General features: G+C 53.5%; 2 protein-coding genes across 3 annotated transcripts; both read right to left on the bottom strand.

The window, feature by feature from the left end:
- Nucleotides 1-112: 112 nt before the first annotated feature.
- On the bottom strand, nt 113-10420 carry Nherf2 (NHERF family PDZ scaffold protein 2). 2 transcript variants are annotated; one of them, XM_075941590.1, is made up of 7 exons: nt 10061-10420; nt 7565-7765; nt 2617-2796; nt 2244-2397; nt 2136-2179; nt 1343-1405; nt 113-1136 (listed from the first exon to the last, which is right to left on the bottom strand). In XM_075941590.1, the coding sequence occupies exons 1-7, from the start codon at nt 10271-10273 to the stop codon at nt 978-980; spliced, it is 1014 nt and encodes a 337-aa protein (XP_075797705.1). In that variant the 5' UTR covers nt 10274-10420; the 3' UTR covers nt 113-977. The 2 variants fall into 2 exon arrangements, with proteins under 2 accessions (XP_075797705.1, XP_075797706.1); XM_075941591.1 differs by lacking the exons at nt 7565-7765; nt 10061-10420 and adding an exon at nt 5207-5473.
- A 7806-nt stretch (nt 10421-18226) lies between these two features.
- On the bottom strand, nt 18227-19413 carry Npw (neuropeptide W). Its single transcript, XM_075989688.1, has 2 exons — nt 18890-19413; nt 18227-18434 (listed from the first exon to the last, which is right to left on the bottom strand). The coding sequence occupies exons 1-2, from the start codon at nt 19156-19158 to the stop codon at nt 18323-18325; spliced, it is 381 nt and encodes a 126-aa protein (XP_075845803.1). The 5' UTR covers nt 19159-19413; the 3' UTR covers nt 18227-18322.
- Between the last annotated feature and the right edge of the window lie 2015 nt (nt 19414-21428).

Genomic DNA, 21428 nt, shown 5'->3' with positions numbered 1-21428 from the left:
GACAGGTCTTGAAGAAGCAGGAGGAGAGGTTGGTGTCATTCCTCACCTAAGGGTCTTTTGGAAGGGGCCCTGTCCCTCAACTGAAAACTCAGAAAAGACACAGGCGCCAGAGTCCAAGGCAAGGCCTGTTTAATTTGAGGGTGCGCACGTGCGCTATGGCTTATGAGGCAGACTGCGGTGCCAATAAGTGAGTCTGGGCATTGAAAGCACTGAGGAAAGGGCAGAGGGCAGGGGCCAGGCCCACCATTTCCGGAGTCTGGGCTGCAGAGCAGGACAGGGGTGGGTGGTCCGGAGCTTCCCTCTCGCAGACAGGGAACCGCCATCCCTGGTCCCTCAGAGAACCGAGGCTTTGCATTCCAGAACCCGGCACGTGGGAGGCAGCCAGCAGCGCAGGGGTAGCCGGGCGGAGGAGAGAGGCCTGGCCTGGGGACCATCCCTCACTAGGGAAGCTCCTACAGACACAGCTGGCCCGCGGGCTGGCCCCTGGCGTCCCTGGTCTCTGCTCTGATGGCGCTGCTGACAGGGTGGATAAGAAAGGGTTTGCAGAGAAAGGTTCGTTTTATTGCAATTATTTAGAGTGAGTCCCAAGGGGGTGGGGGAGGGGGCTCCACTATTAACTAGAAACATATGTGGAGCTGGAGACCTTTTAGGAAAAAAAGCGAAAACATGAATTCCTTTCAGTCAGCAGGCCTGAGGCAAACAGCAAAGGCCCTTGGCAAACCACCATTCATCGTTCCTCCCTCTCTCACTGTGTCTCTGTCTCTCTGTCAGTCTTTCTGCCTGTCTGTCTCTGTCTCTCTCACACATTTCTGGGTTTCTCTCTTCCCTCATCTCGCTATGACAGCCGCAGCACCCAGTGGACAAGACAAGGGTTCATGGGGTCATGGGTCCAGTCTGCTGAGGCTTGGGGAGCTCTAGAAAGGCCCAAGGTCCGTGCAGGAAGAGACCCTGGGGCCCCTGGACAGGCAGAGAGGGGCTCAGAAGTTGCTGAAGATCTCTCGCTTCCGGTTCCAGTCCATCTGTGGTGCCCGCTTGTTGACCCGGGTAGCTCGAGCCTTCTCCTTAGCTTCAGCTGCTGTGGGACTCAGGTGGAGGCCACTCTCCTGGAAGGGGTCTCGCTTCCAGGCATTGCCATCCTGGGTACAGGTGCAGACAGTGAGCCATATCCCTGGCAGCTGCCTCCCCAAGGAACTTACACCAGAGGCCACCTCAAGGCCTAGGACAGCCAGCCCAAGAGGGTTCTTGGAAACAGTAGTTCCACCGTCCTGGTAGGTATTTCCTTCCACAGAGATTAACTCCTAAGCCTCTGAAACCCCACTTGTGAACACCGCAACAGAATTACCTCATTGTCCTTCTCTGAGCCTGGCAGGTCACTTCGGGATGAGCACATGGAGCCACCGTTGAGCTGGGTAGGAAACCAAGGGTAGGTTGTGGTTACAGTGGCCCCATCCTGATGCACCTAGATCTGCACACGTGCTCACATGCCCACGCTCTTGTGCACACACGTGCACGCACGGTTCACTTTTGAGCACACACACAGCACAGCTGCATCTCATCTGTCCCTTGTTCAGCAGTGAGCATCACACGTCTCCCGCTGCCTGGGCCAGAGCGTAACTGGCGCCTAGCAGCGAACAGAGGAACCCGGTCTGGCCAGCCACGATGGGGAAGAGCAGCTGCGGCAATGGGAATTAGCTACGTGAGTGTCACCTGATGTCAAGCTAGGGCCAGCGTCCCAAGAAGGTCAGAACTGAAGAAGACTCAGTAGTCACGTTGGAACAAAGCATGGAAGGGTGGCCTAGGGCCCAAGGTGCCCTCCCACCCTGTGTGGGCCCCAGCACTGACCCCATATAGGATCCACAGTGGGTGTTTGTTTTGAGACAAAGTCTCTATGTAGCCCTGGCTGTCCTGGAACTTGCCATGTGGAGCAGGCTGACCTCAAAACTCGCAAGTGCAGGGATTGATGGTATATACCATCATGACTGGCTAGCACAGTGGTATTTTTGAGGTGACCAGTGAGATAGGTTTCACAACTGTACATCCTCAAGGGCAGAGCTCTCCAGGACACGCATCCTCTATCATGTCTGGGGATGCGGAGGTGGAGGCACACTTGGGGTTGCATGGGCCCACCCTCTCACCTGGGCAGGACTGGTCCCGTTTGTGACTGGTGATGGCAGTGGACCTGTGGGGACAGCATGTTAGTGACTGCACTGAGCCTACCCTGTGCCCCTAAGGTAGTAGCCTACCTTCCACATGCTCCTCAGTGGGTATGACCCGCAACCGCTTGAAGTGTTCATCAGTCTCTGGATCTACCACCAGCAACCGGGCCTCATCCTCGCGGGCCTTGATTCTGGCAACAACTTCAGCATGGCGCAGCCCCTCCACATTCTGCCCATTCACCTGCCACCACCCACACAGGGTCAGAAAGGCCTGAGGGGCCCAGTCGGCCCAATGCCACCCAGCCAGGTGTGCCATCAAATATTCATCGAAGCCACCACCAGCCGAGGCAGCAAGAGGAGGTGCCAGCTCAAGTTCCCTGCATCTCCCCTCCTCCTGCAGGGACCCAGAGCCCAGACGTGGACACTCGGGGACACACAAATACACAGCAACCCAGGGTACCTCAATGAGCCGGTCCTGGGCACGGAGGCCAGAGTGGGAAGCAGGCGAGCCCGGGTCCACAGAGCGGATGTACTGACCAGGGCGGGACTTGTCACTATGCAGATTGAACCCGTAGCCCTGGGGTCCCTTTCGCAAGTGGCAGAGCCTGGGACGCAGCTCCCTGGGGGGCCCATTGACATCCTGTAGGCACATAGGAGGTGACATCAGGCTCTGCCCCAGCCTCCCTACCCGGTGCTCTCAGGAACCAACCCCAGGTTTCACTTGTAGATACTCTATGTGCCCCATGACCGAGGAGCTTAGTAAGCAGCCTGTAATATAGCTTTAGTTGTGTGGGGGTTTAGTGACAAAGCCTATTCCCAAACATGTAAACCTCTAGTGAGATAGCTGCTGAGAAACCAGGGAAGAATTCACAGGGGTCACAGCACAACTTGAGGAACCAGATGGGATACCGGCCCCCATCACAGGAGCAAGACTGCCTTCAGGCTGCACCACCCCCTCCTCTTCCTCCCTTCCCTAGGGCTGGTGCCTTGGAGGCCTGAGCAGCTTTGTTTTCTCCCGGAGGCCACCAAGAGGCTTCCTGGGCTGTGTGGCAGCTGCTTGCTTTTGAATTCCAACACTAACTGGAACCACTGCCCCCACCTCATGGGCCCAGGAAAAAGAGGCTTCAAGTGGATGCCGTGAAGGCCACTCCTAGACTACCATGCTTCCTAGCCCACAACACGGAAGGGCTCGTGGTACCCGCAGGGAGCCCCCACCACTGCCCCAGGCTGCCTTGATTTACCTCTGGCATCCTGCAGTAGATCTCTGGGACAGGAAGCTATCAGGCAGGGGCCAGCCTTTTGACCCCCTACCCTAGCCAGGGGCCAAGCCAGAGACAGTTGCTGAATGGCCAGCGGCTGCCGGTGCCCAATTACACAGGGCCAGTGGCCGGGGTGGGCAGTCAGGTGGCAGCTCAGGTTTCTAGGTGTGTGTGCAGGTGACAATGTGCTGGCTGGGGGTACTTCCTTCCCTGTCCACCACTACCCCTGCCGTCTAAGAGACCACAGAGCAGGGTCCTTCAGGTCTCACGGCAGAGCTATAAATCTCAGGCACCTGTCTCCCCCCACCCAGAATACCTCTGACTATTCCAGGTGCCCACTATACCTCCCTTTTTAGTGTTCTGGTGAGAAGGTCCCACGCTGTAACCCAGGCTAGCCTCAAACTCAAAGTCATCTTTTGTTTTAGCTTCTGAGTTCCAGAATTACAGGCATATGCCACCATGCCTAGCTCCAAACCCTAAATGTGGTGTTAGTCGTGTCCCTGGGTAGCAGCCAGCCGCAGGAGTAAGTCTATGCAGGGCTACTCCTGGCTTTAGGATTCTGGGATGTCCCCTCAACCTGGACACCCCCGTTATGTCTAGCATGCACTCAGGATCCCTTCCTTGACCTCAAAGCCCAGCTGGAGTCTCCTGGGACCCCTTGCTGCACAGCCACCATCTGCCTCATTACACCAAGAATTACGGAGGTAAAATGTTCTCTAGTCCCCCGGGGGCTCGGCGGGACAATGTTGGCTGAATTCAGGGTTATAAGGCCTCCGAGATCTTCAGAGCCCCACTGCATAGATCTGTCAGCGGACACACAGCTGAAGGTACAAGGGCTTTGGGGCAAGGCCCTGATGGCCCCTGACAGAGGGACCTGTCAAAGCACCCTGGGACAGCCAGAGACTAGTTCACAGGGGAAGAGAGACTGGAGCGGAGAGCATCAACATAGTGCGAGGGACTGTGTGGCCACTCCTGGCACGATGTCATGTCCTAGGAGGCAGGCCCACATCATGTGGCCAGAGAGACAAGACATCCAAGCTTATACTTATAAACAAGCAACACAGACACACACAGCCGCCCACACATGCAAGTTTATGCCCATGGCACTGGTCCCTGTGGCCTCTTCCCACGGCCTCTGTGGTAGCCTACAAGGCAGGGTTTCTTGGGGCTCCCCAATGGGAAGTAGGTCTTGGCAAGCTATTGTGATCATGAAACTAGGGGCTGTTCTGACCAACCCCCAGCCACAAGTCAGACCAGTCCCCTCTCAGCATGGGCTGAAAGATCCCTAAACAGTCTCTGGCCACAAGCAGAGTCCAAGCAGCGCCAGGCCTGGCAGAAGACCCTCAAGTATAAGAACTGCAACATACCCTCAAGCCCGTGGGGTAGAGGGGGACAAGCAAGTGGGGGTAGGGTGCCCCCACGAGCAGTGGGAGGGGTGCATTGCTGGAATTCTTCCTCCCAGCCCTAGCTGTGAGCACACTTCCTGCCTTCTTCAGACAGGCCCTCTGGCTCCCACGGGCTCTAAGACACAGAGCCATAGAGCTGGGCAAGCCCCAGTACCCCTACTGAGCCTATAGCCAAACAAAGGCTGATATGGGGGTGCCCTAGGAGCCAGGCTCTGCCCCCCCACCAGATAATGACTCACCAGCCCCAGTAGAGAAAGGCCCCCATTGTTGCTTGGGGTCCATCTTGCAGACACAAACATCCCCAAGTTCCCTGTCCCTTCCCAGAGACTGAGCTAAGGCTGGGGTCCTGACAGTCCGGCTCTGCCCCCACTCCACCTGACCTGACCTGAACAAGCCCCCGATGGAAGTTCTGTGGAGGAGCTCCTGGGGCTGAGGCAGGCAGCATGGTATTCCTGGAGCGAGCCATGAGCGGTGAGCTAGGAATGGCAAGCAGCGAGTGACCCAGCCTGGAGTGGCCCGAGCTCTTGGGCCAGCCAAGACTGCCACCCCACTTATCTACCTCCCGCTGTGGCCCAGGTTCCCTGGGGATGGGTGGGGACATAGGGGCTGACTCACTTTGGGTAGCAGGGTGGTGACTGAACCCCCTCCCCTGTCCGGCGCCCCCCACACCCAGCTGGGTTTCCGTCCCAAGAAAGGAAGGAAGGAAGCTGCTGGGAGGCCCTGCCCTGCTTCAGGACCCAGAGCAGTAGAGACAGGGAGTCAAGGGAGGGGACCTTGGCTAGAGAACAGAAGACAGTAGCTGGGGGAGGGAAAAGAGGACAGAAGGCACCAGGGGAGTCCCAAAAGCTTGGCTGCTGTCATTTTGCTCCACAGCATCCTATACCGCGAACCCACCACCTGTAGAGTTACACCATCCCCGACTCGGTCCCCAAGTCCTCCAGGAGGTGCAGACACGGTAGGACCGAGGGGGTGGAAAGGCATGGTCTATCACCACCTCCCTATCCCTGGCACTGCTAGCTGCTAGGTCTGTTTGGGGGCTGTCCCTGTCATCACTGCTAGAATCAGCTCACTGCAGCTGCAGCCACCCCCAGCCCTGAATGGCCTGGGCTGAGTCACCACTGACTAGGCCTTCCCGCCCCCAAAGGGAGGGGCAGACCATATCAGTATTCTCCCCTGTCTCACCTCCCCTATCCTGCAGGCTGGGACAAGAGACACAAGTTCAGGGTGGATGAGAAAGCTCTAACCTCCAATGGGAGCCCCTAGAGGACATCCCAACACTGCCGCCGCAGAGCAGAGGTACACATGCCTCACCAGTCTGTCCAGTCCCCAATCCCCCCATCATCTGAGGCTCCCACACCCAGCCTGAGGCAGGCTATCTTAAGCCTGGTTTGTAGGAATCATAAGAGGCTCCCTTTTCTTGTCCACGGGAAGACTGTCCCTTGGGCTCCTATACCTCCTAGAGTCCTTGTCCCTAGATCTGACCTATCTACAATGGGACAGGCCCATTGTACCCACTTTTGTTCCTCTAAAAATACGCCCAGAGGAAGCCCCCTCCTAAGGCTTCCTGCAGCCCCTCCAAGCCTGAAATAGCAATGGCAGGGAAGGACCCACCCACAGTCAAGGGGCCTGGGCCACCCCATCTCCAGATAAGGTCCCAGGGTGGATTTTTCCACAGGAAGGTGACCAGGGCTGTTTTCATCTAAATGAATGGACATGGGGGAGGAGGGATCTTCTTCCTACGAAGGAGAAATGGGTGCTTGGGAAAAAGGGAGGCTCTTAGTCCTCAGACAGAGGAAGGTGGGCCTGGCTGGCACCATCTTGTTCCCTCAAGATTCCTTCTAAAGACTCCTGATCTTAAACCAGCCAGAGGGAAGAATCTAGATCCCAGGGCTTAGCCCTCAGGTCTCTCAGAAAGAAACACCAACAGGCTCAAAGCAGACACCTTTGCCCAGGTTGGCCTCACCACTGGGAATGCCATCTCTCGACCTCCAGACAGGTCCCATAGGGATCAGCACAGACCCAACCAGCTAAAGTGGAGACACTGGGGGAGGCCTCCAGCCACCCTCAGCCAATGGCTCACAGAGCTGGAAGTGGAGATTAAAAAGAGACAATAACACCAGGCCCTCCAAGAAGCAGAACAAACAGCCAGAGGCCCTTCCTCCAGCCCCAGGTCCTGCCTAGGTGGCTGCTGGGAAGGGGGAACAGATCTTCCCTTGTTTCTTCCAGGTCACCTATCCTGGAAGGAGACAAGGGGGAGGTGCTACCCAGGACAGCACACAGGGGTTCCCTAGGGGAGGGAAGTCAAGGGAAAGACTCATCCCAGAAACCCTTTCTAAGGACCCACATACAGCTCACCTGGGTGCCAGCCCCTGTCCTCGGTCCCGTTTCCCTGGAACCCTCCGTCCCACTACAGCAGGATCTAATCCACCCAAGGCCTTCGGAGCACATGGATGGCTTAGACAGATACATGGACAGAGCCTAGGACAACAGATATCTAACAGACACTCGGTGCCTTAGTGTCCCAGCAGCTCCGCCCAAGGCTCCTCAGTCAATGGAACCTGAAGTAGAGGGAACAAAGACAGAAAGGGTAGCCATAGCAGTCACCAGGGGCATAGAGTGTGGTTATTGCGGTAGGGAAAGGGCCCTGGGATGATCAAAGGTGATCAAATTGAAGATTTTATCAGAGGCAGTGATGGCAGTTCTGGAAAAAGCTCATTGTCCCCCCACACATAGCCCACCATACCTTCTGGCCAGTGTCAGAGCCAAGGCTGCCTGAGCGTGCCCAGTCGTGCTTTGGTTCCCAGGGGTTGTGGACTGGTGGAAGGCCTCGATGGGCCATCTCCTCGGTGCAGGTCAGCTGCCGCCTGCTGAGCTCCTCATCTGTCTCCTTGTCCACCACGAGCAGCCGAGTCTGCCCCTCCACAGCCTTGATCCTCTGTACCACCTGGAATGGGTGGGTAGTGGGACCAGCTCAGCCGCCAACACCCGGGGCAGCACATGGAAGAAAGGGCACCACTCCCGGCTAGGCAAGGCTCACAGACAGCAGGCCAGGGGTGGGTAGCTGGACTGAGAGGCCTGCGAGCTCCACCCCCCACCCCCTGTTTCCAGTAGCTCCCTCCCCTCTTCTCCCTGGAGTTAGAGCTGGAGCTGCAAGTACTTCAGTATCCTCTTGTGGCCTTGCATTCAGCTCAGGTAAGGACAAGAAGGAGCAGGCAAGAGCAGCCAGACAGGAGTGTCAGAAACTGTTCAGCTGAGCTTCAGGGTTTGAGTCTAGTCTATGCATATGTGTGTACATGCTTATCTACATGTGTGTGCTTATCTGCATGTGTGTGCTTATCAGTATGTGTGTGCTTTTGGGTGTGTGCATGTGTGCGTGTATGTGTGTGTGTATTTTAAGGTCTGTCTTTTGGTCTAGGTGTAGGAGAGAGTTGGCCCCAATGTGAGTATTTGGGCCGATTTCTTTCTCTGAGATGCAGTGTGGCTCTAACACCCAGAAAGATCTCGAACTCCAATTTGCCTCCAGACCAGGACCAGAAAACTATTCCTGCTGGACCCGCAAAGAGGTGAAGACCTCGGGCTTCTACTAGGGTGCTGGTAGCTTCAGGGAAGCAGGATTGGGCTCCAGCAGGTGAGGAGAACAGTAGCAGGTACAGCGGGGGAAGAGGTGTGATTTTACAGCCATCTGTGTGTCTGGATGGGTGCCTGTGAAGTGCAGAGAGCATGTGGGCCACCATGGGTCATGCAGGGTGTTAACATGAGTTCAAAGGGAGACATGCCCACTGGACATCTGAAGGGCAGGAAATGTTAACAACCAGCACCCCCGCAGCCTGAGGGGGTGAGAAGACAGGGTCCCCATCATTATTTCACTTAGTATCTGCTATCACGGATGGATAGGAAGGTCAGACCCAAGGCCATCTTCACCTGTTCTGTCAGGGATCGTCCTCTCTCCCCAGGACAAACAGAGCAGAAGGATCCCAGCACCCTGACGCTTCTGGAATGGGAACCAAGCCAGTCACCCACTATCTGTCAGTAAAATGGAGTCGTGGTTTTACTTCCTATCTTCCTGAGCAGTAGAAGGTGTCTAACGTGGCTCCGTGTGACAATCTTTAGAGACTAGCACCCCAGAAACCTGGGGTAAACAGGTGGATTCCAGGAACTGCTAGAGGCAGGTGACACCAACTCTGCTGGCCTCTCCCTTGCCTCGTGCGCCAACCTTTGGGCTCTATTCCCATCTCTTTAGCACACAACCAAATCCAGTGGTCACTGTAGGTAGAAAGCAGGCCTGGTGGAGGAGACAGGAATTCAACTCGTGGCCCAGCAAGAACCACCCTGCTTTCTCCAGGCCCACAAGTAAGTCATGGACATGCTTGGTACTGGGGAATCCAAAACAGAAAAGGTGGAGGGAAGCTGGACCCTTGCCAAGGTCTAAGGTGATTCTACCCCTCAGTGGGATACAGACACCCCAGGGGTAGGTAAAACCTGCAGAGAAAACAGCCTTCTTTTAGCTCCCGGAGGCAAGAGCTTGACAGTGACCTCTACAGAGCCAGGCCGCCTCTCAGGAGGAGGCTCTTTCTGAGACCAAAAAAGATGCTACCCCTAGAGCTGACTTGGCCAGACCCAGACATACTGGTCCATGAGAAGTACTAGTATAATCAGGCATGCAGACACACACACACACACACACACACACACACACACACGGCCGGCACACATGCTTGAAGTGTCCACACAACCCTAGACACACATTCCAGCGCTGACACAAGTATGCTTTCACCCTCTCCTGGAACAGTTGGGTAGTGTGCTCATATGGATGACCCCAGAGAGACCTGCAAGCACACACACACACACATACACGCACTCACACATTGACAGAAAAGCATCTGTACCACAAGGCCACAAGGTGCCTTAGCCACCTCCTCCCCCTCCATGGCACACAGAGGCCAAAACTAGCAGAAGCAGCCAGGGCCCTGGCCAGAGTAGCCGCAGTGCGGCCCCTCCCTACCAGGATGTTCTCCCTCCCCCGCTAGTGCAGGACCGAGCTTCCTCACCAGGAGGCCAGCTGGCGGCCACGTCCCACACCTCGACACCGAGCCCAAGCAGGCCCCTGTGAGACCCTTGCCGGGTCCCACCATGTAGCACGCAGAAGGCGGGGGGGGGGGGGTCGTTGGCATCTTAGCCGGCGCTGCAGGGACGCGCCCCCAGGAGGGAGCCGGGGGCGGGGCGCAGCGCGGGGACCCACCTGGTGATGCGTCTCGCCCTCTACGTTGACGCCGTTGACCTCAACCAGGCGGTCCCCGGCGCGCAGCGCGGCGGCCTCGGCTGGGGAGCCTGGCTCCACGCGCCGGATGAACTGCCCGCGGCGACCCTTCTCGCCATGCAGGTGGAAGCCGTAGCCTTGCTCGCCGCGTACCAGGCGACACAGGCGGGGCCGCAGCGACTCCGGCGCGGCCATGGCACCCGCTGCCCCCTGGCTGGCCGCGACTGGCCACGGCTCCCAACCACCCGCAGGCTGGAGCGCAGAGGCGAGGGTGGGAGAGCGGGCAGCGGCCTCGGTAGCTCCCGCTCAGCTCGCGTCGCCTCGGGCTCCGGCTTTGGCTCTGGCCCTGGCCCCTGTTCCCGCTGCAGCACCGCCCCCGCGCCCGCCCCTTCCCCGCCCTCCTGGCTGCCCCCGCCCTAGCCCAAGCCCCGTTAGCTAGGCCCCTGCCTCCGCGCCCAGAAACCCTGGAGGACCACGGAGTGAGGATGGCACGGTCATGCAATCCCCCCGGAGTCCCTGGGACTCCTGTTTCATCCCATTCTGGCCACGCTCCGTAGCGCCAGCACCTTTGCCTTCTGTTCCAGGAATCACTCTTTCAGACACCTGCGTACCCTACTCTGAGAGAGGTTCCTGAAATGGGGAGCGTAGAGAAAGGATCTAGTCAGAGACCAGAGGGAAAGAGCAGGGGCTGCCGCGCCTCCCTCGGAATGCACCCTCTACCCTCCCGGGCTTCTGCCTGCTCCTTCTTTGCCATCTGAATCTAGATCCCCGAAGTTGTCCCGGCCCAATTCAGAGTACAACAGGCAGAAATAAGACTTTAAAGAGTAAAGAGTAAAGACTTTGAGAGTAACCTAGGCCCTTAGGGCCAGTGACTAGGTGACCCCACTGCCCCTCCCAGGAAGTGTTTGTCCACTAAACATCCTGTCTCCATAGTCCCTGCTTTTTGGGAACATGAGTTTATCTGGCAGAGATGGGAGGGTATTTGCTGCCTTCCTCTTGACCCGGCGTGAACTGTGCTGAGGATGGACTTTGGCCCCTGAGCTCTAGGTGGTGATCAGCTGCCCCATGTTAAGCCTTGTAGGTCTCCCATCCCCTGTCCCCAGGCCTAGAGTCTCCCAGACACTCTTACTTTTACAATGGCATAAGTTCCCAGCCACCCTTGCAGACAATTCCCTCAGAAAATCACTTATGTGTTCCTATATAGTTTCCCCAAAGCAACCCTAGAGGAAACAGGCCATTTTACAGATCAGGAAACTGAGGCCTAAAGAAGGGAGGTTCTGCACCTCTGCCAGGACCCAGTACTGTGAGACTGCACTTTGACCTTGAAGTATCTCCTCAGGCACAGAAGACAGCTGAGATCTAGGCTCACCCACAGCCCACTGCTCCTCACTTACCTGGTGCTCCTGGGTCAGGTATAGCCAGCTCAGACAATTCCCCATGTGAATAGAAGAAGCAGCCCTAGCTCAGGGTTCCCTTCTCCCTCTCCTCTCTCCAGAGTCCTGAGCTGGGGAGAGCCCTTGGCTCTCCACGTCCACCCAAGCACTAGGACCCGCCTCTGAGTAGCATCCTAGGCTGCAGCCCCTTGGGTCCCCACACCCTAGTGGCTGCCCCTGAAAGACACTTAGGCCGAGGATGCGTTATTGCTCCCTGCCCCCCATCCTCTCTGCAGATTCTAGCGGATGCTGCCATCGGCTCTGGCCTGGCTGGCCATCTCCATCTGCCTGCCTATCCGGATTTGCCCTTCTGTTGTAGGACTGGTTTCTGTGGGCACAGCCTAATGCTGCTACCCACCGAGATTGTTAGGTAATGTGTAGAAACCATGTGCTCACTGTATTTCCCGCCTCTGTGGAAGTTGGAAGTTATCCCGCAACAACCAGGAACATCCCTGACCTCAGACCGCAGCTTTGTGGTAACACTAAAGAGACTGGCAAGATGGGAGCTCTCCAGATCAGGAGCTGAGGAGGACTGGCGACTTCTCACCTCAACCTTGGACCCTCTCTGGCTTTCTGCCAAGGACTCAGCCCATGAATGAAGACAGGAGAACAAAACCAGACCAGGAACATGCGGTCCCGGAGGGGACACTACACTGTAGTCACAGAGAAGTACCAAAGAAGCTCCCAACGCCAAAGGGCTGAAAAGTCTCGAGGAAGGTGACGGTAACAAGCCAGCAGCTTAGATGTGATGTGTGCTTGAGCCTCAGAGGAAGCCTGGGCCAACAGTGCGGAACAAGAAGGGGAAAGAGGCAGTCAGAGGCAGCACCTCTGCAATCCCAACACTCCAGAGGCTGAGGCAAGAAGATGACCAGTTTGTAGCCAGCCTGGATATCATGTGTCCAAAACAAGGACAAATGATGGGCCTGGAGAGATGGCTCAGCCTTTCAGAGGACCAGGATTTGATTCCCAGCACCCACATGGCAGATTATAACCCTCTGTAAGGATCCAATGCCATCCTCTGGTGTGCAAACACTAAAAAAAAAAAAAAAAAAAAAAAAAAAAAAATGCCATCACCACCACCTGGCAACAAATTATATATATAGTTCAGTTTTTGGAGACAGTGTTTCTCTATGTAGCCCTGGAACTAGCTCTGTAGACCAGGCTGGTCTCAAACTCACAGAGATCCGCCTGCCTCTGCCTCCCCAGTGCTGGGATTAAAGGTGTGCACCACCACTGCCCAACAACAAATCTTTTAAAATGAACAAACAAAATGTTTTGAAAGTTATCTTTTTTTAAAAAAAAAATGGAACTTTAGGGCTAGAAAGATGTCTTGGCAGTTAAGAGCCCTTAGAGCATTTATTGTTCTTACGAGAGACCTGGGTTTGACTTCCAAAATCCAAATGTCAACCCGCAACCATTCATAATTTCAGTCTTGGGGGTCCCATCCCCTCCCAGGACCTCCCAGCAAGTGGAATATAAATATACACGGAGGCCAAACACATAAAAAATAAATAATTCTAAAAAGAACTTAAAGACTTTAAAATTAGGCTGAATGGAAGTCAAGGTACTGAGGTAGGAAGGAAGCTGAGGTACTGAGGTAGGAAGACGAGAGACTGAGGCACTGAGGTAGGAAGCTGAGGTACTGAGGTAGGAAGACGAGAGACTGAGGCACTGAGGTAGGAAGCCGATGTACTGAGGTAGGAAGCTGAGGTACTGAGGTAGGAAGCTGAGGTACTGAGGTAGGAAGCTGAGGTACTGAGGTAGGAAGCTGAGGTACTGAGGTAGAAAGGACGCTGAGGTGCTGAGGTAGGAAAGATACCGAGGTACTGAGGTAGGAAGCCGAGGTACTGAGGTAGGAAGCTGAGGTACTGAGGTAGGATGCTGAGGTATTAAGATAGGAAGGATACTGAGGTACTGAGGTACTAAGGTAGGAAGCTGAGGTACTGAGGTAGGAAGCTGAGCCACTGATGTAGGGTTGTCATGGGTTAGAGGCCAGCCTAAGCTAGAGGAGGACCCTGTCTCAAAAACAAACACAGGAATGTAGCTCGGCTGGAGAGGGCTTGCTTGTCATGCAGGAAGCCCTACGTTGGATCTCTACCACTCCACAAACCTAGTGTGACTCTGGGAGATGAAGTCAGGAGGATGAGACGTTCAAGACCATTTTCAACTACATAGTGACTTTGAGGCCAGCCTAGGCTACATGAGAATCTGATTCGTGAAAAAAATAAAACAGGAGCAGAAGAGGTGACTCGGTGATTAAGACCACTGTTGTCACGGAGGACCTGGGTTTGGTTCCCAGCCCATTCATGTAGCCCACAATGTAGCTCCAGCTCTAGGGGATTCAACGCCCTCTCCTGGCCTTTGCACCCCACACAGATACATATGCCTAATCAAAACACACACCCCCTGCAAATCAAACTGGGCAAGAAAACGCCTCTTTAAACAATAAAATAGAACCAGATGTAGTGGCACACTCCTTTAATCCCAGCACTAGAGAAGCAGAGGCAACTGGATCTCTGTGAGTTCCAGGCCAGTCAGGACTACACAGTGAAATCCCGCCTCAAAATAAAAAGAAAACCGAGAGGACAGACCAAGAGTGTCTTTCTTTCTTTGAAGATTTATTTAATCTATCATTTATGCAATGTTCTGCTTGCAGATCAGAAGAGGGCACCAGATCTCATTACAGATGGTTGTGAGTCACCATGTGGTTGCCGGGAATTGAACCCAGGTCCTCTGGAAGAGCAGCCAGTGCTCTTAACCACTGAGGCACCTCTCCAGTTCCATTATTGTTTTTCAAGGGGAGCAGGAATGAGCGTCAGGCATAGTGGAAGAGTGGAGCCCTGGTGCCCGGGAGGTAAGGGGGATCCCCACAGCTCTAAGACCACACCCCTTCCTCTCAAATCCTCCCAGAGGCTTTAGGCAGACAGGATACCCACGGACCTGAGAGGCAGGCAGAGTAGCAAGTAGAAACAGACCAAGGAGTCTTGAAGGGGTATCCTCCCTCGCGGTTAGGGCCTCAGAGAATGGGACAGGAAAGTGGCGTAAGGGTCAGTGGACTTTATTTTTCTAGAGTTGTTTTATTTTGTTTTTGGGGGGGGTTGGTTTTTCTAGAGAGGGTTTCTCTGTGTCGTCGTGGCTGTCCTGGAACTTGCTCTATAGACCAGGCGGGCCCTGCCTCTGCCTCCTGAGTGCTGGGATTAAAGGTGTGCACCCCCGCTGCCTGGCATTTTTCATCCCTTAAGGATGGAGAGACTGAGGCCATCCAAGAAGGTCTTCAGAAGTTTTGAGGAACGGGGGCTGGAGAGATGGCTCAGTGGTTAAGAGCATTGCCTGCTCTTCCAAAGGTCCTGAGTTCGGTTCCCGGCAACCACATGGTGGCTCACAACCATCTGTAATGAGGTCTGGTGCCCTCTTCTGGCCTGCAGACATACACACAGACAGAATATTGTATACATAATAAATAAATATAAAAAAAAAAGAAAAAAAAAAGAAGTTTTGAGGAACGTCGCCCACTCGGCCTCTCCCTCTCCGACAACTTATTATCCAAGTGGGTCACCTGTGTGACGAAGAGCTCGCATATCCGATCTCTCAGTCTCCCCTCTTTTGGATCATCTAAGGACACCCCAGACTGGGGCTGCCCTGAACCCCTGATGGGACAGAGAGTTTTTCACTAAACATTGAAAAAAAAAACCAAAGCTGGGTGTCCCAGGGATGGAGCCATTATCCTGACACTGGGTAAAGGCTGGGACGTCCTGGGAAAGCGCTAATACCCTAATGGGCAATAATGGCCCTGCACGCATCCACAAGGTCTCGCTAGGACCTTCTCCCTCAGACTACATGGCGCCTCTCTTTGGAGCAGAAGGGATCAGCGTAACGAAAGGAGAAAGAACAGAAACTCAGAGACGGGGCAGGAAGAGAAAGGGTAGAAAGGAAGGACAGGAAACTGACCACCTTCAAGGATTCCGAGACCTCGCCCCGCCCACTTTCCCCTCTAGCTCCCTTCCCTGGCTACGGACCGTCTATAGCAGTTGCGTAGCGCCACCTGGCGGAAATAAGTGTGATTGAGCCATCACGGGGAGGAACGGACTGGTGGGGCGGGGTTGGGGGGTGCTGGGGTAGGGGGTGAGGAAGCCCAAAAGTCCATCTTAGACCTCACTTCCCCGGTTTAAACCAATTCCAGTTCTGCAGAGTTGGAATTGTGAGGCCCTGGGGTTGGTTACAGCTCCCAAGCATAGGAATGCGAGCCTTGGGGAGTAATGGCGGAGAAGCCGGGCCTTTGCCCTTCCCCTTAGACCTAGCACCTACTTCTCCAGAATGGGATAGCTCTAGGCCACCTAGCCAAGTGCCCCAGCCCTTGTGACAAAACATTTGCTAACTACTTGGCACCAGCACTGGCAAGTACTGGGTAAACATTGCTCAGACCCAAAGAAACAGGTTTGTGTGCTTTGGCCTAAGCTTGGGAGGCCCAGAGCTAGAGAAACCCCCAAAGAAACCTGAAGCCCTGAAGGGTCTTTTGTAGTGCACACCCGAGGCTGCCAGGCTGCTCTGGAATCTGCTTATGGATCTTACAAGCTTCCGTAGGAGGTAGGGGCGGCAGGGAACAAAGACAGCTAAGTATAGGGCATAAGAGCATTGAGCTTATCTCATGGGCAGTGGGGAACCCGGGGAGACTTGTGGGATGACGAGGTCAGGTCACAGATGGTTTGGAAGGTTAAAGTTGTGGTGGATCACAGTCAAAAATGGAAAAAACTGGGTCAGGTGTGATGGTGCACACTTTTAATCCCAGCACTCAGGAGGCAGAGGCAGGCAGATCTCTGTGAGTTCGAGGTAAGCCTGGTCTACAGAGTGAGTTCAAGGACAGCCAGGGCTATGTAGAGAAACCCTGTCTCAAAAATAAAATAAAACAAAATAAATAAAAAGTAGGGAAAAGTGGTTTATTTGAGGAGTCAGTCACCTCCAGTTCTCCTGCGCCAAAAAAAAGGGCTATGTGACACCAAAGTAAATAGATTTAGAGCCCCACAGAGTTAGGATAAGGCAGTATTCCTGGACCAGCAAAAAGGCAGTTGCTATCAAACCTGATAACCTGGGCTGGAGAGATGGCTCAGTGGTTAAGAGCATCGCCTGCTCTTCCAAAGGTCATGAGTTCAATTCCCAGCAACCACATGGTGGCTCACAACCATCTGTAACGATCTGCAAACACACACAGATTGAATATTGTATACATAATAAATAAATATTTAAAAAAAAAACCTGATAACCTGAGTCTGATCCCTGGGATCTTGGTGGAATAAGAGAACCAAGTTGTCCTCTGGCAGCTACATGTGTGCCCTGGAAGATGTACAGCCACACAAATAAATTAATAAATAGATGGAATAAATGTAAAAATTCATAGAACTGGTGATATAGCTCAGTGGGTGCCAAGTCTGATGACCTAGATTTGTTTCCTGGGACACGCATCGCAGAAGGAGAGGATTAATTTTAGCATGTTGTCTTCTTACCTCCAGAGGTGTGCACAAGAACAAAAGTAAAGAAATAAAATGTAATTTAAAATCCTAGCATACAAGAGCACTACCTGTGTGTGGTACACTTGCATACATGCAGGTAAAACACTCATTCATATTTTTAACCTTTTAAAGGTGGGGAGCACTGACATCTAGGGGCCAAGTTGGGGAGAGGACATACCCAGTAGGTCAGAAGGGATGGCCAGAGTGGGCAGCAGGCGAGATCTACCCGCTCTTAGCCTCTGCTAAATGACCAAGGGAAGACCTGCAACGTGTTTTCAGGAGAGTTTTAACAGCAGGTGACAGGGAGGTTTGAGGTCCCACAGGTAATCCCAGCACTCAGATCTCAGAAAAGACAGACTGAGGAAGTTTAAAGAGGCAGCAAAGGGTGAAGGGTCCCAGGGTGTGAAGCTGAAGGGAGTCCGAAGATGTGTGTGTGTGTGTGTGTGTGTGTGTGTGTGTGTGTGTGTTGTTCCAAGCTAGCCTGGAAACTACTATGTAACTCAGGCTGGTCTCAAACTCACAGCAATCATCCTGTCTCAGTCAGCAAAGGGCTAGGATTACAGTCCAGAGCCACAATGCACAGCTTGACAAAGCCTATTTGTGTGGGACCAGAGCCAATGGCTGGAAATGCAGAGGAGAAGTGTGGGCTTCTCTCCAGAGTGGAAGCGTAACTATACAGGAAGCTGACACCTTCTGCTTACCTCCAGGTGCTGAGGGGACGGGAGGGGGTCAAGAAAAGTCAGGCTTAAAACTAATACCAGGAAGAGGACAAAGGTCCTGGTGGGTTTCCTGGACTAGAGGAAAGCTCACGGTGTAGAGAAATCTCTTCAGTCTGGACAGAGGGCAGAGTGAGGGCCACCTGGAGAGCCACTCACTAGGTTCTCCCTCCTGTGTGCGTCAGTGGACAGTCAGGACCCCCGAGGATTGCAGGAGTTTGTAGGATGGGTCACCATATTCCGGTCCCTGAACTGATGTACGCATCAGTTCGCATCAGGGTAGGAATCACTATGCAGGAAGCAACCCAAGGCTCAGAAGCATCTTGCTCCCCCCCCCCCGCGCCCAACTGGGCCCCTAAGGACTGACTGATGAGCTGGTCTGGTCAGGGAGGGGGTTCTTGACATTTGCCAGGGCGTGGGCGCGCGGCTATGTGCGCCTTCAAGCTAGACGCAAAGTACACAACGGAGAAAAAGGGTCACAGGCGGGGGCGCAGGAATCAGGTTGGTTTTATTGACCAGACCAGACCATGAGGCTTGGCTGTAGCTATAAGCTGCCCTCCCTGGAAACAGCCGTGACTGCGCCAGCCCAGGTCAGGCATGGGGGCGCCATAAATTCTTGGACCGGTTCTGGAGCCTGACACGGTCGGCAATGAGGATGTGCTGCAGGAACCATGGCTGGGCGCGAAGCGTCTCTCCGAGGGCTCTAGGAAAAAAAAAAAACAGATCAGGACTCTGGAAAAAAAGAACAAAACTCTCTATTCTGCCATTCTGTCCTCAGGATGATAGGGAAAGGACTCTGGGAAATTCTAACATAACGAGAGAGTGGGGGCGTGGTGGCCACACCTGCAAAATCAGTACCCAGGAGGATGGGGAAGAATAATCCCTAACAAAACAAAACAAACAAGGGGCTGGAGATACGCTCTGTGAGCAGAGTGCTTGCTTAGGTCCTAGGTTCCATTCCTAGAACCACATAAACCGGTGTGGTGGTGCACACCTGTAATCCGACCATTTGGTAGGTGAGAAGAGGATCAGAAGGAGCTACAAAGCAAAAGAACAAAACAAAACAAACAAAAAACCAGTGCGCAGGAACTAATGGTCACAGACCCCTGAAAACTCCCTTGGCGGCTGCCACCCCTGCCTCCCCCTTCTCCCGCTTACCTAGCGGACTCCTCTGAGATCCAGGAACGGCGGCTCAGCGACTGCTCCTGTTGGCGGGCTCGCTCCAGGTCCCGCGGAATCCGGGGCGCATAGACGGGAGGGCCAGCCCGCCAGCTCCTGCGTCGTGCCTTCCACAGCTCCTGCACCGGTGAAGAAAGCAGGAGAGCGCTGCCAGCGACCCGCCCCGGGACCAGAGAGTCCGGGGAGAGCGGTCCAACTGCCCCACCCAGGGCACGGCGCCACAGGTAGGGCGAGCGGCGCAACCCCATGAGCAGACCCGAGGCGCGACCCACGGTGTGATAGCGGGGACTCGCCACGTGCTTGTACCAGGCCCCGGCGGGCAGCGGCAGCAGGAGCAGAAGCAGCAGCAGCGGCAGCAGGGGCCGGTTCACAGGAGCCCCCGGCCCGGGGCACCGCACTTCTCCGTTCGGCGCCAGCGCGCTCACGTCTATGGACCCTTGGTGGGTAGGCCAAGAACTGGGTTTATGCCAGCTGCAGTGGAATTAGGACGTCGGAGCTCAGGAGGCTGGAGGAGACTAGTCAGTCGGTGCGACTACAGTCTCTCAGTGACCACGCCCCGGCTCGCCCCCGCGGCACCTGCCACGCTCACCCAAGGGAGAGGAGGATGGAGAGTGAGAGGGAGGGAGGGAGAAGAGGGAACCCAGGCAACTAGAAGCATCTCACTGAGTAGGTCGCCAGCTGGACTGCTCTTGAGGCTCCAGGTTGGGATATCCCTACTTACCCTTTAAGCTTTTATTTTTGTATTTTTTAAATTGTGTGTACTTAAGAGCAGGTGCGATAGGAGTTGGATATCCCTGGAGTGAGGTGGGCACAGTAACTAGAAGTATGCTATACCTCTTCAGAAAGGTCACCCATTAAAATTATAGCTGTGTGGGGCTGGAGAGATGGCCCAGAGGTTAAGAGTACTGGCTGCTCTTCGAAAGGTCCCGAGTTCAATTCTTAATACATGATGGCTCACAACCATCTGTAATGAGATCTGGTGACCTCTTCTGGTGCTCATACATGTGGGCAGAACACTGTATACAAAGTAAATAAATCTGGGAGGTGGTGGTGCAGACCTTTAATCATATATATATATATACATATATATATGTATATATATATACATATATATACATATATATATGTATATATATATATGCCGTTGTACAGGCATGGTGTCCTGTGCCTATAATCCCGGCGCTCCGGAGGCAGAAGAGTTACAAACATTTTGAAGTCAATCTGAGATCTTAACCACGGAGCCAGAGCCATCACTCCAGGCCCCTGGTTTTGGTGTTTTTTTTTTTTTTAAGATTTATTTATTATGTATACAACATTCTGCCTCTATGTATGCCTGCACGCCAGAGGAGGGCGCCAGATCTCAGTACAGATGGTTGTGAGCCACCATGTGGTTGCTGGGAATTGAACTCAGGACCTCTGGAAGAGCAGCCAGTGCTCTTAACCTCTGAACCATCTCTCCAGCCCCCTGGTTTTGGTTTCTTGAGAGGTTCTCATGTAGCCCAGGCTAGCCTCAAATGTGCTATGTAGCTTAGAATGACTTTGAACTACTGATCCTCCTGTTTCTACCTCCAGTGCTAATATTACATATGCATGCCACCATTCCCATCTTGAAATACCTTATTTTGATCTCCAAACAAAAGGAGTCGGGGAGGAGGCTGGAGAGATGGTTCAGCAGTTAAGAGAACTGGCTGCTCTTCCAGAGCACCTAGGTGATTCTCAGCACCTACATAGTGGCTCACAACAGTCAGTAACTCTAGTGCTTCTTCTGGCCTCTTCAAGCACCAGGCATGAATGCAGCACAGAGATGCACATTCAGGACAAACACCCATACATACATACATGCAAACACCATATATACATACAAACACCATACATACACATATATATGCAAATACCATACACACATACATATAAACACCCATACATACATAAATACACAAACACCATGCATACATACAAAGACCATGCATACATACAAACACCCATACATACATACATAAAAACACCCATACATACATGCCAACACCCATAATACATACATACAAACACACATACATACATACATACACACATACATACATACAAACACCATACGTACATACAAACACCCATACACACATACATACATACAAACACTATACATACATACCAACACCCATGCATACATACAAACATCCATACATACAACTATACATACATACATACAAACACCCATACATACAAATACCATACATACATACAAACACACATACATACATACATACAAACACACATACATACATACAAACACCATACGTACATACAAACACCCATACACACATACATACATACAAACACTATACATATATACCAACACCCATGCATACATACAAACATCCATACATACAAACACCTATACATACATACAAACACCCATACATACAAAATGACAAAAATTTTAAAGATTGAGTTTTAAAAAGAGAGTGGAAGCCGGGCGGTGGTGGCGCACGCCTTTAATCCCAGCACTCGGGAGGCAGAG

This window comes from Microtus pennsylvanicus, chromosome 11 (genome assembly GCF_037038515.1).
Source record: "Microtus pennsylvanicus isolate mMicPen1 chromosome 11, mMicPen1.hap1, whole genome shotgun sequence".
NCBI classification, from domain to species: Eukaryota; Metazoa; Chordata; class Mammalia; order Rodentia; family Cricetidae; genus Microtus; species Microtus pennsylvanicus.
The sequence above is the reverse complement of the archived record's forward strand: the minus strand, read 5'-3'. Positions and strand labels throughout refer to the sequence as shown.

Excerpts from the sequence above, each read along its gene's own strand:
- Nherf2 (XM_075941590.1), bottom strand. The coding sequence starts at position 10,273 with ATGGCCGCGCCGGAGTCGCTGCGGCCCCGCCTGTGTCGCCTGGTACGC. Across the intron at positions 2,797-7,564 it reads GCTCTGACACTGGCCAGAAG|GATGTCAATGGGCCCCCCAG; the intron begins GTATGGTGGGCT and ends ATGTGCCTACAG. Across the intron at positions 2,398-2,616 it reads CCCAGGACCGGCTCATTGAG|GTGAATGGGCAGAATGTGGA; the intron begins GTACCCTGGGTT and ends GGGTGGTGGCAG.
- Npw (XM_075989688.1), bottom strand. The coding sequence starts at position 19,158 with ATGGGGTTGCGCCGCTCGCCCTACCTGTGGCGCCGTGCCCTGGGTGGG. Across the intron at positions 18,435-18,889 it reads ATCTCAGAGGAGTCCGCTAG|AGCCCTCGGAGAGACGCTTC; the intron begins GTAAGCGGGAGA and ends TTTTTTTCCTAG.